Here is a 20,040-nt window from a genome sequence, read left to right as displayed (position 1 = left end):
TGAATCAATTCACCATCCAGGTTTGACAAGGGAGGCCTTATGGAAAAACCCTCATGCAGCAGCAGATAAGAAGCAGCTTTCCCTTAAAAGGTATGAAAGGGAAGGGTTAGAGCCATAAGCTATTAGCAAGCCTGGATCCCACAGTCCAAGAACAGCAGCAGTACATTGCCAGGCGGCAATGGCTTTATTGAAAGTTGCAGAGATGACTTTGCAGCTATGGAAATATTACTTGTTTGTGGTGTTTGCGAGGGAGTAACTGGAAGTGGAGGATGCAGAAAACCTGAATAGGAGCCAGCTTGAGAAACCACAAGGAACTGATATCTGTGCACTGCAGTTCACACAGAGAGCAGTATTTGGTGGCCAAACAGAAAAGTTATTCAGAGCAAATCTGAGTGTCACCTCCCAACTGAACAAGAACCATGTGAATGGCTGGATGAATGGATGCACTTACGGGCCTCCTTTCACAATGGAATTGGAGCTAACTGCCAATTGCCTCAGGATCAAGTTGGCTTTAAAGAAACCCAGATACAAGGGTATAAAATACAAAATATGATGCCCAATTTATTTAAAGGGGAATTGCTAGCTAGGAGGTTTTTTTAGTCCATTCCTTATTACTTTTAATGTTACAGGATTCTGGGCATTTTTGATATTGCTTCTTGTAATTTTAAGTGAGTTTGAAGTGGTGATTTTAGGTATTCCTTTGGTTAATGCAGGAGACTTGATCCAATGACCCAGGAGGCCACTTCCATGTTCCTAATACCTACTTTCAAATTTGAAAATAGCATCTTCCCCGCCTTTCGTCGCCACACAGCTTCCCCTTGCAGATAGCTACACAACTTTCCCCAAGTCTCCTGCATTTGGGCACCATGGCATTTTGCTATGTCCAAGTTCAGCAAACACCAATATGGCTGCCTCCTGTGTCTTTTTTTGGTTTTTACACTAGTGTGGTCAATATTATCTAGAATGGGAATTGGCAACCTATGGCCCGGAGACCAGATTGGACCCGTGGAGCCACTGAATCCAGTCCGTGGCAGGGGCTTTGGCAGTATTTGGGGGGGTGGGGGGCTTCGGCTGCAGGCACTCTCTCTGTGCTGCTGCAGAGACAACTTGTGGCATGGCCAGGCCCTAGCACCTGCCTCGGACCTAGGCTGGGTTGTTTGGGCCTGCAGCCAGAAACGGTTGCTTCCGCTGCTCTAGAAACTACACTTGTAGAAATCACAGGATTAGTGTTTGTGGGATAGCTGCTAGTGCATAGCCAGCAGAGGGAGCTCATGCACAGTTCTCAGACTCACATTATGGACTCCTAAATTCTAGCTTCTGGAGCCAGCGATGTTGCAGAGGGACAGACGGTTCACTGCCAAAGCAGTGGTATCTGTTATGGTAGAGGCTACTTGTTTCCTCTGTTCAAGAGCTCTCGCTCTCTTCAGTTCACCCCTGCCTGTTGGTAGGCAAGGATTACCTCTGGGGCTCCAGCACTGCCAACAGTATTACCTGCCTGACTTTGCCTTGTACTCCTCCATTCTTGCAGTGGGTGGAGAAGCATGGGCTATCTGTGCCCCTTAATCCGGCCCTTGAACTTCTAAGAATAATTTCTACCAACCTGGAACCATGCTAAAGTGGATCAAGTTATTGTGTAAATAACTGTAGTATGTCACTTAATTCATCCCTTCCCTAATTAAACAACAGTTTTCTCCTCTTAGGCTGTAAAAGCCTGGCATATCCAAATGCCAGCCACGCCTACCAGGTCGCTGCTGCCTCTGTCCTTCATTGTATAATGGCTGCCATAGCTGAAGAGGGGATGGTGAATACAGTGAGCAAGGATTCTGAAAATCAAACACTCTTGAACCAGTTCCAGTCTGTCCCTGGCTAATGATGAAGTCTAAGGTTTCACTTAAAAGCAGGTAGGGTTAGGACTATGAGCTTAACAGGGAAAACCTACTGTAGTGTAGGTATAAATTGCAATATTAACTGTAAAAAAGTTAAACAAAAGTAACCCAGTTACTTCTTAGCCCCTTCAAGCTTCAAGCTAATGTGGTACTCTCGCCACAGCCTACTTCAGTGATTTTCAACCAGGGTGCTGTAGTGAGATCCTTTTAAGTATAATGCACGATATTAGCACTGATAGGTGTGCATATACCTGGACATGACTCGCAAGCTAAACCCAGGGATTTGAAATAGGAATCCTGAGCATCAAAAACTTCCTGACTTGTGTTGGTCTGAGTTCTTTGAAACAAAAGAATTACTCTATCACAGTCAAAAAATGCACGAAAGCACAAGGCTGGCATTTTCCAAGGGGCATCTCAAGTCTAAAAAAGTTTGAGAACCACAGGCCTCCTTCGTTCTATGAAATGCAATGCATCCTTATACTAACAACTATTCTCAGGGTTAAGATTTGTCAAACTGGTGGCAGAAGCAGTTCCATTTTAGATATGGGGAATCTGTCCTGTGACCTGTGAGACATTTAACAGCACGTCTCAATTTTTTTTTAATGGAAAACTTTTCATCTAAATTAAGTTATTTGTGGAAAGCATTTTTTTCATAACCCCCCCAGCATTTTGAATTAAATCTGAAAATGCTTCTGCTCAAGTAGGGAGGAAGGTTGGTCAATTTTGTCAAAAACAACTACAAAGTTTTCCATTTTCAACTTATTTTTTTCCTGTTTTGCCACATAATGAATATATATATATATTCATTGGTTTCATATGTGACCACTGCATACATCATCTAGTTTCTTTTTCACTTCATTTCCCCATGTAAAATAAGGAGGGTTATTCTTCCCCTTCTCTCTCCTTTTGGCTTCTTTATTGAGGCTGTAGATCCTTAGAGCAGGGATTGCCTGTTGCTCTGCATATGCCTGTGGACCGTGTCTAGCACCATGGAGACCTGGTCTTTAAGCACAACTATAGTAAGGGGAGAGATGCTGATGATGTGGCAGGATACAGAGAAACTTTTAAAAACTCAGCTCAGAGACATATGATAGAGCCAAACCTTGAAGGACCTGCTTTTTGGAAAACAAGGAATCAATCAGGGCAGGTGTATTAGATGACGGTGTATTAGATGACAGCTTACCGAGTGTCTGCTGGTTGCGGACCCCACCAATCACTACACAGATTTCTGCTGGCACATCTCCTGGCCCATCCTTTATGTTCTTCTTGGAATCTTTGGTGTCATCCTGCCAGATCACCTCTTCAATATAGTCATCTGGTACCTCTGTTTTCACTTTCACCTCAGTCATCATTCCAGTCTCTTCACTGGGAGAAGACTGGGAGGTCACAGAATCAGAGCCCTCTGCTTTCGGGCTCTTTGGACTCCTCTTCAAGCGCTCCCTGAGTAGGAGAAACAGGAGAAAATGGAAATTCTCATTTCAAGGTACCCTTTTATAAGTAACAGATACCTAATCTAAGAGACTTTGGGATTTAAAATAACAACATGTGTAGGTATGTGCATTTGTGATAAATGTCCTATTACATTTTAATTTACTTCTCAAAAGTAAGGACATTTTGTTAGGAAAACACGACCTAACCTCAATCACCATAAATAACCTTCACAAGGAAAAATACCAACCCATTAAATAAGAGCACAAGATCTGCTATGCCAGATCAGACCACTGGTCTCTTAAGTCCTGGATCCTGCCTCCAGCACAGATCAGTATTTGACCTATCAAAGGAAAGACGTTTGTCCAGACCTAAAAAAAATGAAAATCTGCTCCTGATCTTTACATTTTGCAACCCTTACAAACCTTCAGAACTGCTCAAAAAACAGAGTCTGTGAACCTAACATGCTGATTATCCTGAGCAACCCTTATTCGAAAGCCTCTTCTCTGAATTTCTCCCACTAATGCGCAGTTTCTTCCTTTGTAATCCTTCGCTGCAGTGCAGCCCTCCAACCATAGTGTTTTGTCTAGGATTATTTTAAAACTTACATTAATGACCTGGAAAAGATGAAATTCAGATATGACATGACAGAGCTGGAATAAACACATAAAAATGTAAGCATTAAAGTAAAAAAAAGAAAGCTTTGAGTGGAGTTTTATCCTTTTACATTGAGATTGGTAAAAGGATGATACTGAAAGCATTAAAGATCTATGGATCTAAGATAGGGTCCATTTTACTGTATGGAGAGGAAGTATGGGGTGCTGACGCCATAGTTCATTCAAAAATAGAAACAAATTCTAAATACTTTTAAGGCAGCTTTTATCTCTACCATGTTCTACAATTGGGAGGTGCTCACGTGATCTGAAATGCTGTTGCTTCATGCAAGCACTTTAGCAAAAATAAGAATTTTAAAATCTTGGATAAAAATTACAATCTGTATACCTTACAAAGTACACCTTGAAAGTCTTTCCTCTTCCAAACAAAACCACTACTTGGATAGTTAAATAACACTTATATTCTCCTCCATAAAAATGGCCTGGGAAATGTACTGACAGTCACTGACACAATATTACTCTTAAATTTAAAACAAATATAAATTTAATAATTAAAGATGCCAGCATGCAGACAGATACGCAGGCAGTGAGATCTTCTAAAACTCTCCTTTTTTGTAGATTAATAAAGCACTCTTTTGGCCCAGAAATCTACTTACCTGAAGTACAAAACTATAAACAAGAGACCATTACTAGACTACGATTGACTCAAACTGAGATGTGCAGCTGCTATGGACAGGTGGTGCTGGACCCCATACACAGACAGGAATGTTCTTGCAGGAAGAATGAGACGGATGATTTAAACCACTATTTGTGGTCTCATTTGTTGAAGAAATAAGGGAAAATTTGACTCATTGGTGGAAAACTTTAAATACTGGGCTAATGAGAAAAAAACAGTTTGACTTCTCTCTAATAATTTACAGCCTGACCTATACTCCCTGCATTTATTTGCATTACTTGCATGAACAAAATCAAATAATATTCCTCTTTTTTATTCTTTTGTACCACTATTAGGTATGGTTTCATTTTATCTATTTTTCTATCATTGTATGTCATGCTCTATTTTAATGTCTTTTAAATGGACAGAATGTGTAGTCTTGTATGTTTTTACTAATAACCTTACATGATATACTTTTATTATTATATTACATATAATTTTATTGTCAATTTTACTATATTGTTTCAGCAAAAAGTGGAAATAAACTACTGCTACTACTACTGTTACTACACTGTGAAAAGAGGCAAACAACAGAGAGGCTAGGAAAAGTCAAAAAGGATCAGGGGAATGTAGAAACAGGACAAGGAAACAACATGAGATTCAATTTTTGAAAAAACAAAACTAATAACATCTTGGAGGAAAAGAGCCTTTATGAAAGCACATATCCTCAACAGAAGGAAGAAATCTGGAAACTTTAAAACTGGAAAACCTATGCCTGACAATGGGAATCAAGTCCAATCTACCCTTTTTCACGTGATATGGCAGCAAAAGAAAGAGCAATGGTGGGCTTGAGACAGGGGATCAGAATGCAATCTGCCTGACTGTGCTAAAAATGTTCCTATCACCAGTCTTCGGCACCTTATTACCAGAGTTGAAGCAATTCTGACATGAGTGCAAAAGAAAGAAAGAATTTTACAGGATCAGTTTATAAGGACATATACCCAACGTAATTCAGCTAGTCAAAGACTATAAACTGAGAACCATAATAACAATTTATAAAGTACTCAGAGGACAGAAACACCATAAATATAGAAAAACTGCCAAGAATAGCTCAAAGTGTTGTTACAACTAGGAGTATCTGGTAACATAAGGAACAAGAAAGCTTAGGCTGAATATCAGATAAATCAGACATCTAACTGATGACGAGGGATCCTGGTTTTCTCTGTTTAAAAATCACAAATTCTCTGATTTAAGAGGGGGGAACCCACAAATTCTTTGATGAAAAACTCCAAAATCCATATTTTTCCATGATTAAAATGAAATGCCACTATATATATAGGTATCAGTTGAACACAGTATTTTATTGATGTATTTACAATTTTAAAGCAATTTGGAAGCCTACCAGACCCTCAATCACTACAATAATATAAATTATAAATACCTATACATTTTGACGTTTGAGTTTGGGTCTTTCTTTATGGAAAATCCAAGCTCCCTCTGCCCCCTTCACTCACCAGCTTGAGGGTCCAACCACGGCTTTGTGGCACTGAGCAACCTTGATATACTAGTGCCCTGCCCATGCCATTGCCCATCACTACCAACCCACAGCTCCTTCACCCCTGCTGATGCCCTCACTCCCCACGCACAGCTCCTCCCCAGCTGCCAGGGCTACAGAACCAGGGACCCAGGTCCACAGCCCCCTACCCCCACAGCAGTGCCTAAGCCCTGGTTGCTACCTGAGGGAAGCAGTGGCTGCTGTGGTGGAGCTGAGCCTGGAGCCCAGCTCCCCTCCCCGAAGGGTGGCACAGGCAGAGGGGAGCCCTTTTGGGGAGTGGGTGTGGGCTGCCCACTGTGAGCTTGGGACTCCCTGCTCTGCCTCCATCTCCCCAGGGCCTCCAGGGCCCCACAGGCAGGACCCGGCATGGCAGGGCAGAGCAGGACCAGGCAGGGAAACTTGTTGCCACCACTGGGAGCTCTGCGCTGCCATGGAGAGGTGCCCCTGCCTGCCTAGCAGCAGAGAGGGGCACAACTCCACACTGACATCCCCACTGCTGCTGGGCGGGCAGGGGGTGCCTTGCCATGGTGGTGCGGGGCTCACGGAAGCAGCACCAAGCTTCCCCACCCCACTCCGCCCTGCTGTGCTGGGTCCCACGCGCTGGGCCATGGAGGCCCAGTGGCAAGGGCAGTAGGACAGGGAGCCACAAGCCTGCACACAAATCTGGGTATGTCCCCCCCACATATCATCCCAGAAGCTCCTGCTGCTCCATCCTGCTCCCCGCGCAGGCTCTGTGGTTGCACATGGCCCCAGGCCCCCAGGCACATGCACTGCTCAGGCTGGGCAGGAGCTCAGTCCCAGGCCAAGCCCTGCTTAACTCCCTCCCTCCCTCACTATGGGGGCCTCACAATCCTCACTCCACCGCCCTCACCACTGCCAGATTTACCTACAGGAGCTGCTCTCCAGGCTGCCTAGCAGCCATGTGCATGTGTACATGTGCACATGCACATGGCACCCCCTGCCTGATCACTCTCCTCCTGCTCCCTCCAGCCCTTGCAGGCTGGAACTCTGCCAGCCTGCAGGGGGAATCCACCTTTTCTCACATTTTTCTTCTTTAAAGGAGAAATTCAGAGTATTTCAGCATTTTTCTGTGGCGAATGGAAAACCCAGATCCCTGCTGATGTGATCTACCAGAATGCAGAAAAGGGTAGAAGAGGAAGAGCCACTGCTTGGGTTACTTAAAAAAGACAAGACAAAATACCAACAAATATATGCTAAAATGAATCCTTTACTGGTTTATGGGGGTGTAGGTTGTAGCTGTGTTGGTCTAAGGACATAGGCAGGCAAGGTTCATTCCATCCAGGAAGAACACACACCAACTACAGAGACTTCCTCAACACTTGACTCAGGGTTTTTAAACCCAAAAGCTTGCTAAAAAATGTCTTCCAACTATTTAAGCTGGTCTAATAAAAGATATCAGATTCACCCAAAGAACCTTGTCTTACTGGTTTATAACATTCGGTAGAAAGACTATAGGCAGATCAAAATACAATTCTCATAAGTGAAAGAGAAAATGTACAGGGGTTGGGAGTGAAGGGGATGGAAGCAAGAGGAGCAGATGAACCAAGAGAATAATCATCTATAACAATTACTGCACATCCTCCTACATGGATATAAAGTTGCTATTTCAAATGGGTCAGTCTCATTGGAGCTGCCAGAGATTGTATAATATCCTTTCCTTACCCTCATTAAGTAGTGAAATACACAATTAATAACCCCCAAATTGAAAGAGTTATCCCTGAACTCCCCCTATTCAAAGAGCCACTTCCTCCAACTTCCCAAATCTTCTTGAGAATCACACAGAGCTTTTACTGATAAAAGAATTAAATAGAAAAATATGAATGAAAATCAGGAATTATTTAAAGTAACTCTACTAGGTGGCTAAAAACACCAGCCATCAGGAAAGAGGAATACTTGGCTGAAAGCCCACCCTAGCTCTGTGGCAAACTGAAGACGATTAGAAATAAAAACTGAAGAGGAAAAATGAGCAAACAGGTAGTAATTGATCTAAATTATAAGCTAAAAAGTGCAGAAAATTGATAAGGAAAGCTAAAGACATCAGGTAAGTATTCATCCCTCACAGGGCTAGAGGCACTAAGAAGGAATTATTTTAAGTGCATCAAAACAAAAGAAATCAAAGGCCTATTTACTAGATAAAGGTTGTAACACTACTACGGTAGAAAAGCTAAAACTGCTTAATAAATATCTCAGTTCTGTGTTTTAAAATAAACTGGATGATCACCTCATATCATATGAGGATGAAGCCCCTTGCATTCCATTTGTACTCGAGTAAAATGCCAAGCAACATCCACAACTTTCCCCCCTCCCCACTTTAGAAATCCATGGTGCATCCACAACTTGAATACTGTGCCATGTTCTGGTCCCCACACCTCAAAACAGATAGAGAAGAACTAAGAACTAGAGAAGGTACAGAGAAATGCAACAAGGATAATCAGTGGTATGGAGGGATTTCCATATGGGAAGAGATTAAAGAGGCTAAGCCTATTCAGTTTAGAAAACAGAAAATTGAGGGGGGCATGATAAGGATTTTCAAGGCACTATCATATTTACTTGAATACAAAATAAGTTCGTTGCCCCCCCCAATCAGCATCCTGAAAAAAAGAATCTCATCTTACCTTCACATACAAGGAAACTGCATTAAATACACTGTCTATCTCTGAACCACTGCTAAAAGCAGCATGTGCTTGGTAATAGAAACCAACTATGAAGTTGATTAACTACAGCCAACACGACTATAAAATAAATGGCCCATATTGGACAAACATACTGATGAGAACCTACCTCTTTTTTTTAAAATTAAAATATATTTGTTTTTATATATTTATTTATATATAGAGAGAGAGAGAAAGAGAGAGAGATATCAGATCAAATCCCTGTCAAATTGTGCCGGTTAACAGGGATTTGAACTGAAAAATGGGTGTAAATCAGTAAAAACCGAATGTCTTAAAAAACTCAGAATGTGGAACACTATGGATGAATTAAGTCTATGGCAAATTACTATAGCAAGGTTGGGAGGCAAAGCATCAGTGCCCTTGTCGTAGTTAAATCACCAATGAAACTAGTGATGCTACTAGGGGACCGAATCAGACAACTGTCAGATCCTAGTTAATCAGCTATGGATATCAGCGGTGTTTCTCCCGGCCAACCAAACAAACAGATGGCTTTTCAGGCTACTGGCCCAGCATGTCAAATCCTCCAACTCAATGTTACGGGTCTTTCAGCAGCAAAGTGTTTCATAATCAGTTCTATGCAATTCACCACAAAGCTGACATAATTTGTCTTGAGGAGACCCATATTGAAAAGGAAGAAGCTGGTGGCTTGTTAATGGTTTTGATCCAATATGCTACACCCTTCATGCAAAATACCGGAGAGCATCATAGTTTCATAGCTAGTAGGGTCGGAAGGGACCTGAGCAGATCAAGTCTGACCCCCTGCCATGGCAGGAAAGAGTACTGGAGTCAAACGACCCCAGCAAGGTATACATCTAGCTTCCTCTTAAAGACCCCCAGAGTAGGAGCAAGCACCACTTACCTTGGAAGTTGGTTCCAGATCCTAGCCACCCTGACAGTGAAGTAGCGCCTCCTGATGTCTAATCTGAATCCACCCTCTGCCAGCTTATGACCGTTATTTCTAGTCACTCCTGGCAGTGTTCAGGGGAACAGGGACTCCCCCAATGCCTGCTGGTCCTCTCTGATTAGTTTGTAACAGTGCACTAGATCCCCCCTCAGCCTTCTCTTCTGGAGGCTGAACAGGTTCAGGTCCCATAGCTTCTCCTCATAGGGCCTGCCCTGCTGCCCCTGATCTTGCAAGTGGCCTCCTCTGGACCCTCCCAATGTTGCCCACATCCCTCTTGAAGTGCGGCACCCAGAACTGGATGCAGTACTCCAGTTGCGGCCTAACCAGTGTCGCATAGAGGGGGAGGATCACCTCCCTGGCCCTGCTTGAGATGCATCTGTGGATGCGTGACAAGGTACGGTTGCCCTTTCTGACTGCCTCCCCACGCTGCTGGCCTATGTTTATCTTGGAGTCAATGACGACTCCAAGATCCTTTTCTGCCTCTGCACTGACAAGGAGGGAGTTCCCCAGCCTGTAGGTATGGTGCTGGTTGTTCCTCCCCAGGTGCATCACCTTGCACTTGTCAGTGTTGAATCCCATCCTGTTCTCATCCGCCCACCCCTGTAACCTGTCTAGGTCTGATTGTAGCCTATTCCTCCCTTCTAGCATGCCCACATCCCCCCACAGCTTAGTGAATCAGCAAATTTGAACAGGGTGCTTTTTACCCCCTCGTCCAAGTCACTGATGAAGATGTTGAATAGTGCAGGCCCAAGGACCGAGCCCTGCGGCACCCCACTGCCCACATCCCTCCAGGTCGAGAATGACCCATCCACCACCACTCTCTGGGTGGGGCCCTCCAGCCAGCTGGTGACCCATTTGACTGTGTGGGTGTTGACACCACAGTCCCCCAGTTTCTTAATGAGAATGGGGTGAGAGACAGTGTCGAAGGCCTTCTGAAAGTCCAGAAAAACCACTGCAACCTCTGCATCTAAGGATTTGGTGACCTGGTCATAAAAGGCCACCAGGTTGGTCTGACAGGACCTGCCTCTAATGAACCCGTGTTGGTTGCCCCTAAGCATAATCTCCCCTGCTGGCCCCTCATGGATATGTGCCAGAATAATTCTCTCAAAAAGCTTACCCAGGATTGAGGTAAGACTAACTGGCCTATAGTTTTCCTTCCTCCCCTTTTTGAAGATGGGAACCACACTGGCCATCTTCCAGTCCTCTGGCACCACACCAGAGCACCACGAGTGCTCGTACAGCCGTGCCAGGGGTCCCACAATGACTTCAGCTAATTCCTTCAGCACTTGGGGGTAGAGATCGTCCAGACCAGCTGATTTAAATACATCCAGTCCCTCCAGAAGTTTCCTAAGTAGTTCCTCACTGACCCTTGGCCTAGGTGCGCCTCTCCTGGGGTTTAAGGGGGGCCCAGATGGGGGGTGGCTGTTCCGGTCCCTGCTTAGGAAAATGGAGGCAAAGAAGTCGTTAAATAGGTTAGCTTTGTCATCTGGTGTGACGACCAAATTTCCTAGCATATCTTGCAGGGGCCCCAAGTTACCCAGAACCGTCTTTTTGTCCCCTATGTATTTAAAAAAGGACTTCTTGTTGTCCTTGATCCCGGAAGCTAGTCCCAGTTTCATCTCTGCCTTGGCCTTTCTGACTGCCCCCCTGGATCCCCGAGCAACCGCAGTATAATCCTCCCTGGTGATGGCCCCCCTTTCTATTGGGTGTGCGCCTCCCTTTTAGTTAGGAGAGATTCCCAGATGCTTTTGGTGAGCCATGAGGGCTTTTGTGCCCTCCTGCCCCCTTTGTTCCGTGTTGGAATTACTTCCCTTTGGGCTTGGAGGATCGTTTCCTTAAGGAGCAACCACTCTTCTTGGACACCTGGCTCCTCTCCCCTCTGGGACCTCAGTGCCTCCCCGACTATTCTCCTTAGATCACTGAACTCTGTCCTCCTGTAATCTAGGCCTGCTGCCTTGCTGTAGGCCTTTGCCACCTTGCGCTGGATGGTGAATTCCAGCAGGTGATGACCACTGTCACCCAGTTGGTTGAGCACCCGCATCCCCCTCACCAGGTCGTCGCCCGTGGCCAGCACCAGGTCCAACAAGGCATCTTCCCTGGTGGGGCTGTGCACCTCCTGGGTTAGATGGAGGTCCTGCATTTGGGCTAGGAACCTACATGAGCAGTCAGACCTGGCTGACTGTTCCTCCCAGCAGATGTCTGGAAAGTTCAGGTCACCCATGATGACCAGGTCCTTTGACCTAACTACCTCTGTGAGCTGACTTAAGAATTCCTGGTCTAGCTCTTCCCCTTGGTGGTGGTCTGTAGTAGACCCCCACTGTTAAGTCTCTTTCCCCTCGATTGCCTTGTATTCTAACCCAGAACACTTCAGAGTGCCCTTCCTCTGATTCTTTGCTAATTGATGAGGATGTGTATTCCTCCTTAATGTACATCCTACATCTGTAACAACATTTCTGAGGTAACCCACACTCTATCAACTATTCATTGTGATGTCATAAAGGTTGGAAGCTTCAGTATCGCAAATGTTGATAAACCACCAAGCAAAACTCAGGGGAACTGTCCTATTCCATCTCTCCCCCACCCAGCCATATATGTTGGTTGCTTTAAGAGCCACCACACGGACTGGGGTTATTCAGATGCAGATGAACATGGTGACCTGTTTCAGAACTGGGCACCCAGCAATGACCTTGCCCTGACCCACAACTCTGAACAGTATGGCACCTTCCACTCAGCAAGATGGGACCAAGATTACTCCTCTGACATATGCTGGGTTACATCAGTCAACAACCACCCAAAATCAGCATCTTGCATTGTTCTCAATGACTTTCCACACAGCCAACACTGTCCATCACTCATCCACATTGGCCTGCAACTCCTGGTCATTATGAAAAAAACTGGAGATCCAGATATCTCAGATTACCTGCTTGAAGCACTTGAGATGCTGCTCATCAACCGCTGGGAGAACTCAACTTCACAACTTAATTTCTGTCACTCCAGTCAGAGGAGCCGGGGCTTCATTTGCTGCCTGGGAGTGGCTCAGAGTCCCCTAGATCAAACTTGACCATCCGTGTCAGTCAATGCCATCGCCATTCACCTTCTGAAATAGGCAGGAGCTGCCCCGCACCGCCCCCTCCAAAAATTTTGAGTAAAAACATGAAGAATGGCATCATTTCCATCAAAATGGTCAGAACCCAAATTCCTCTATAAACCTTTTCACCAATAGAACTCAACTCTGTGCTATGCAAATTAAAATCTGTCACTGCAACTGGCTATGACAATGTACATTCACAGTTTCTGAAACATCTCAGTCCTCAAACTCATAATTGGCTTTGACTCTTCTTCTACCGGATTATGCATGAAGGACGAATTTCATCAGCATGGTGCTGAAGAAAAATCATTGGCCTACCCAAGCCTGGCAAAGACGCACAATCAGCAGCAAGTTACCAACCAATCTCCCTCCTGAGCATCTGCTACAAGACATCTGAGAGACAAGTTTTGCAATATATTTCTCCAGTAATTGATTCTGCTCTAAGCCCAGACAAAGTGGGATTTCACCTTGGCTGGAGCACTTGTGATCGAATTCTAGTCTTAACCACCTTTATTAAAAATGGCTTTCCGAAAAACATGAAGACTGGTGTCTTCCTTGATTTAACAGAAGACTATGATATTGTCTGGCATATCAGTCTTCTGGCGAAAATATCGGGAATTCTGCCAGACTGGGCCACTTGTCTAGTTGAACCATTACTACGTGGCTGACGCTTTAGAGTCCACCTGGCCGAATGAACTAGCTCTTGGAAAAATCAAACCAATGGTCTTCCTCAGGGATCCGTACTGATGCCTCTCCTTTTCAACCTGTACATTAATGATTTGCCAGTGCTTGACTCAAAGAAATTTGTTTACACTGATGACAATGCCTTTGCCACCCAAACTTATGGCTTTTCAAGTCTGGAACTCACACTTGATAGAGACATGAGACTGATGTCAGAGTACCGCCTAAAATGGCACCTCAAACCAAATATCTCAAAGACTGTCTCCAGTGTTTTCCATCTGCATAATGCCAGCAGTAATCGTGAACTCACTATCACTTTAACCGGTCAGCCTCTCAAATTCAAAAGCAGAGATGTAGAGTGGAAAATTTTCCAGTGCTTTATTTTTCCGTGGGAAATCTTCCATTTCTAAAAATTCATTGTTTCATAAAATTCATTAGTAACAATCAATGCCAATACAATATCACGATGCTTGGCAGTTTCAAAGATGTAATTAATGTTTTTCAGGAGATTATCCCTAAGAAGTGTATGAGAGAATACATATACGTTTTATTGATTTGTAAACAGGAGGGTAAATACACTCACGTAATAATCTAAACCAAAAATCAAGTTATGAATTCACCTAATAGTCTGTGCAGGTCATATCAAAACCAAAGCTAAAATTCTTATTTCATCTCAGACTGCAAGTGAAAGCAAAACCAAAACTAAAACTGTGATTAATTTTTCTTTCACTTTCAGTTCAGCAAACACACAGAGCAGTGTCTCATTTCTTTTCTTGACTTGGGGAAGTTGGAAGTGTTTGCATAAGATCTGTTAGTTTTTTAGTACTTTTGGTTTGAAGTAGTCAAAATAATGCCTAATCAGAAAAAAAAACTAGTGTGTGGCATCATTATAATGAAGTTCAAGCCACTGAAGGAAGGAAGAAAGTTGATAGATGCCAATACCGCAGGCAGGAGTACGCTAACAACGCAACAAGAATGAAGAAGTGTTTAACAACATGTTGAAACTGTCCTAAAAGAGTACAAACCATACACAGAAAGCTAATGCAATGAAGTGGTGGAACAACATAATCTAAGGAAAGTCTACTTTAGGAATCCTACGCAACTAAACAAATTAATATGTTAAACAACACACAGTTTAGACCTGGGATGGGCAATTGTTTTGGGCAGAGGGCCACTTACTGAGTTTCGGCAAGCCATCGAGGGCCACATGACAGGCAGCTCACGGCAGATTAATATTCATTTTCTAAATTTTTTTAGGGGCCCTGCAGGCCAGACAGAATGACTTAGCGGGCCACATCCAGCCCCGGGCCACATTTTGCCCACCACTAGTTTAGACTAACATTTATATTGTTTTAAATCATTATAATTTTAAATGTTGTTAATGAAACTCTGGGCTACTATTTATTTATGTGGTTATTTAAAATTTTTGTATCCTGCTTTTCTGCTTGTACTAAGCACCCAAAGTGGCTTAGGCTTAACAATATATATTTTTTAAAATTACATAATAGATAAATATCTAACTATTTCAGCCCAGCAGAGTGAGCTTAGTCCGCCAGCTGAGGGCAGAGGCCAGACTATACTTCCCTTTGGCTCTGCAGTCCCAGAGCAGCTGAGCAGCAAGTTGAGCAGCAGAGTGTTCTTTCTGGCAGGCAGGGGGGAATCAAATTCCCTGCCACTTCTCCTTCTGATGGATGAGGCCAGACTAGAAGGCTAAAATAAAAATCTTTTCCCACTCTTGTTGCAAGAACTTGGTAGCTCAAGTGAAATAGCAGATTTGCAAAAAATGGAAAATGAAAATGTTTAGCTGCCAGGTCTGGGGGAAGAAGCAGCAGGGTCCTCATTTTCAAGATCACTGTTACCAGACAGGCAATCCACCATGAGTAGCTGTTCAAGACAGTCCAGCTTTTTAACAAGCTTTGTGGCAAAATGTCAAAAGAAGATCAAGAAAAAGCAGATGGACATTAGCTCAAGCTATATTTGCAAGTGGTACACCTTTTTCCATACATTACAAACTAATTCTCCCATCAGATAAGTCACCATTATGCTATCACTTATCACATTCTCTCTTAGGTAGAGAGTATGACAGAGTTCATGCAGTGGTTCTTTAACGGATTGGTCAAGCAGAATCTCTGATGTCAGATAGATGGACTGATATGCAAGAAAATCCTTTACTGAACATTATGCTAGCAATACCTGAACCAATATTCTTGGAAGTAACTGCAACCAAGTCTTCTAGTCATGCAGGCGAATACATAGCCAGATTACTGAGTGAAGAGACTGAAATTGAAGGTCCCTGCAGGGTACAAGCCCTTGCAACTGATAATGCGAGTAACATGAAAGCTGCATGGCAAATATTAAAGGCAAAGTATCCTCATTTAATAATATTTGGCTGTCTTGCTCATGAGTTGAATCTTCTGGCAAAGGGCATAGTAAGTGTGAATACAATAAAGACAATATTGGCAAACTGCAAAGCGGTTGTGAAGGTATTCAACAATCATCATGTTGCTAAACAGACTTTGAAGAAATTACAGAAAGAGAAGTAGGGGAAGGAAAGTGCACTTTTATTGCCAGGAGAAACCAGGTGGGGTTCATCTACAAAGCCTTTACATAGTTTGCTGTGCACAAAGAACTGTTTGCAGTGTGCTTCAATAGATGACACAGTATCCCAGATTATTCCCGTCAACATTAGGAAGCAGATTCTCAACAACGATGTGTTTTGGGTTCGAGTTCAAGGAGCATTCAATTTGCTACTACCAGTTTCAGTGGCTATCAAGAAACTTGAAGGAGATACACCAAGCCTTTCAAATATTCCAGAGAGATTCAGACAACTGAATGAAAATCCAATTAACTTTTGCCTTTTTTACCTCTATGCAAAAAATTAGTAAAACAAATGTTTTCTAAGAGATCTAAGTTTTGATCTCATCCAGTTCATCTGGCAGAAAACCTTTTGGATCCTCAACACAGAGGACAACGTTTATCAGAAGATGCATTATATACTGCTCTTGATACAATTATGGAAGTAGCTTAAAATGTCCCCAACATTGACAAAATAGCCACGATGACAGACATTGCCAAGTACCGCACAAAAGAAAAACTTTGAAGCGAAGACATTATTTGGCGGGCAGCAGAGAATACGTCTCTTCTCACATGGTGGAAGGGATACTGTAACACCTGATTGTTGTCCTGGATTGCTTTAAGGATCCTAAGCATTCCACCAACAGCAGCTTCTTGTGAACGGAACTGGAAAGCTTTCAGCTCAATCAAGACAAAAAAGAAGAATAGACTAACAAACAAACACACTGCTAAGCTTGTTTCTATTTCCCAAAACCTCTTGCTTCTGGAGAATCAGTCAGAAGCACAATTAGTGAAGAGGATGCAGTGTGATGGTAAGTTGCCCTTGCCCAGAGACTCATTGGTAAAACCATCCTTTAGCAAAGGAGAATGTAGTTCAAGTACTTCTGAATCAGATTTGCCTCAATCTGATTCTGAAATGGAACTAACAAGTTGTGCAAGTGATTCTACAGATAGTGACAGTGAAACTGAAGGTGCCACAATGATTTCATTGGAAAAGAGTTAAACTCTGTAAAGCAGATGAGTGGACAACCACAGCATATGCACAGTTCTTTGGGTGTTGTAACAGCGGACTTTCTCGGGCTAGTTTACCATTGGCCCGCCCACCTGTTCCTGGGCTAACCACCTGCCTCACTCGCCTGCCATGCCTTGTTGTTTCATCATTGGTTCTAATGAGGTGGGAGGCTGCCCATTCTTGCCCCGATGCCAGGGGGTGCTCTCTGTGGCCTGATCCTCCCCTATACCACAGCCCAAGCCTCAGAGATGGCATTCAGATGAGACAATGCTCCCGGCCTACAGTCGGACCAAGCTTAGCCCTCATTGTCATGCCTCATTCGTACATACTACCCTCCTCTCACTAGGGCCTCTCACACATCGGCTACTTATACCGCTTTGGTCCCTCCCGAAGCGGCCCTCTTAGGCCATAGGCTTTATCTAGTGCACACCTTGGGTGGCAGATGTACCATCTTTTGGGCCTCTCTCTCAACTCTCACTGAGGTAGTGGCCAGCCAATTACTCAACCTGGGCCAAGCCTGCCCCGGCCCCTCCCGGGGCAACCCTAAACAAATCTACACACACACACACACTAGGCTCCCAGCCCTCTGGTTTCCCCCTCACTAGGGCTCTACTTCCACCCCCTCACTGGTGCTCCCCACCTCTACCCCTTCACTGGGGCCTACCCTTACTGGGGTTCCACATATACCCCCTCTGGGGTCTCCAGGATCTCACATCCCTACTGGGCTCAGGTGTCACTCTGCTTGCTGTGCCTGGCCCCACTATTGCCACTCCCTGGGGTCTTACACCCCCTTCATGGGCTCAGGTGGCTGCAGGCAGGCCTGGCCCCACTACTGCCTCCAAAGCCCACCCAAAGATGGGAGCTGGGGTTAAGACAAACCTCCAAAAATTAGATTCTATACCTGGAAAATTATATCAAATTTATAAATTTTCCATATATATAGAATCTAGTTACAGGGAGGTCATCTTATGATCAGGGTAATCTTATATTCAAATAAATACAGTAAATGGTGATCAGAAAGTAAGAAGGGATTTATTATTTCCTATCTCCACAATACAAGAATTAGGGGTCACAAAATGAAAGTAGTAGGTAGTAAGTTTAAAACTAACAAAAGGAAGTGTTTGTTTTTTTTTCACACAGCGTGCAATTAAAATGTAGAACTCATTGCCACCAGATGTAGAAGCTGACAGTTTAGCCAGATTCACAAAGGGATTGGACAAATTCTTGGAATAAAAGGGCATCAGTAGCTACTGTGCATGGGAGTTAGGGATACAGGCTCTGAACAAGAACTTACTAGACCTTAAATCCTGGGAGGCTACAAGAGAGAGAGAAAGTGGAAAAAAACCTGGTTATATGTACCAAGTTCACTTTCCCTTTCAGCACCCACTCTCTGCCACTTTGCAACACAGGAGACTGAGCAAGATGGACCTATGGTCTGACCCAGTGAATGACAATTCTTATGTCCACTAGGGACAAACAGACAAATATTTTTAGATAAGCACGCCTGGTTTTCTTGCATACATCGAATTCCAAAAGTGTAAGAATGCTAATAAGGGCACAAGGGATGACTTGAGTGTCTAAGCCAAGCGTCAATCTTAACCAAAATAATGGAAAACTGATACAAGAAGCAATTGAAAAAGAATAGGAATATAATGAATGCCACTTCAAGTGGTTTTATGGAAAAAAGGTCTTGTTCAATAAACCTTTTTTGATGAGATCATAAGTGTGGTTGATAATTTTAACTGTGCATATGTAGCATGCTTAGATATCTGCAAGGCATTTGACTTTGTAGCATGTGACATTATGATTTAAAATACTAGCATAATACAACATCCATAAAGCATAAGTAAATATAAAAATCAATGCTGATAAAATCTGCAGCTGTCAAACAGTTTGGTGGAGTGATAAATAAGGTCAAGAACTACACTGTCAAGAAAGTCATCAAGATCACTTAATAAATGAGGCCCCATTTAAACAAAATGTGTTTAAATTCAGCCAAGTACAAAGTCATACATCTGAAATAAAGAATCCAGGCCGTACCTACAGCAGGGACTTGTATTCTGACAAGAAGTGACTGTAAAGTATGCAGGAATCACAATGGACAATTTTCTCTTCAGTAGCATCCAGTGAAACATTCTGGCCATGAGAGACAAACCTGATTACTGGACACACAAAAATTGGGAAGTGGCAAGCAAGATGGACAGGTGATTTGACCTCTTCGCATGGCATTGTTAAAAGCAATGTTACTATACTGAATACAGTTTTGGTGAGCACACTTTACAAAAAGAGTGTTAAAAACAATTGGAAAAGAGGCAGAAAGGAGGCACAAAAATTATTCAAAGGCTAGAAAAAACACCTTGCAGTCAGATACTTTAAAAGCTCAATCTGTTTAGCTTACCAGAAAGGAGAGAAAGAGGTGACCTGGTTATGGTATATTAGTACCTGCCTGGAGAGAAAATACTGGGTACTAAAGTGGTCTTTATTCCAGCATAAAAAGGCATCACAAGAATCAATGGTTAGAAGCTGAAGCCAGACACATTCAAATTAGGAAGTAATTAACTACTGGAACAAACTCCCACCACTTGATGTCTTCAGATCTCAGAAGGTATACTTTAGCAATTCTTAAGTTGTTGCATTCAATACAAGAGCAACTTGATGGCAGAATTTGATGGCCTGGGCTGTACAGGTGGTCAGACTAGATGATCTAAATTTCCTTTCTGGCCTTATACTACATGACTCTCACAATGACTAAATCAGGACAACTCTGAAAGTCCCCCAGATTAGCTTTACACACTCCCTGGTGGTGTTTATCCACTTCTGCTAAGAAGCTAATTTCCACAGACCCTGATGACCAGCTCTTGCCTAATCTTACCTGGTACAGATACACTGAAGCTCTGTGTAAATATCAGCTAAAAAGCAACGCTATTTTACTAAGGCTGCTGCTAATCCC

The 20,040-nt window shown here is 43.4% G+C and overlaps 1 protein-coding gene across 19 annotated transcripts in view; it reads right to left on the bottom strand.

The window, feature by feature from the left end:
* Positions 1–20,040, bottom strand: part of ZNF618 (zinc finger protein 618) — a 278,012-nt gene that overhangs the window by 91,648 nt on the left and 166,324 nt on the right. For all 19 annotated transcript variants that reach the window (XR_016438423.1, XM_090021214.1, XM_090021212.1 and 16 more), the window contains exon 3: positions 3,070–3,326. Coding sequence is in view for 18 of the 19 variants with exons in the window: in XM_090021214.1 (XP_089877340.1) it covers positions 3,070–3,326 (257 nt within the window). In the remaining variant the exon portion in view is untranslated. The remainder of the gene's footprint in view (positions 1–3,069; positions 3,327–20,040) is intronic.

This window comes from Crocodylus siamensis, chromosome 11 (genome assembly GCF_052110815.1).
Source record: "Crocodylus siamensis isolate JL-2025a chromosome 11, ASM5211081v1, whole genome shotgun sequence".
Taxonomy (NCBI): Eukaryota; Metazoa; Chordata; order Crocodylia; family Crocodylidae; genus Crocodylus; species Crocodylus siamensis.
Note: the sequence above shows the minus strand (reverse complement) of the source record. Positions and strands in the feature narration are given on the sequence as shown.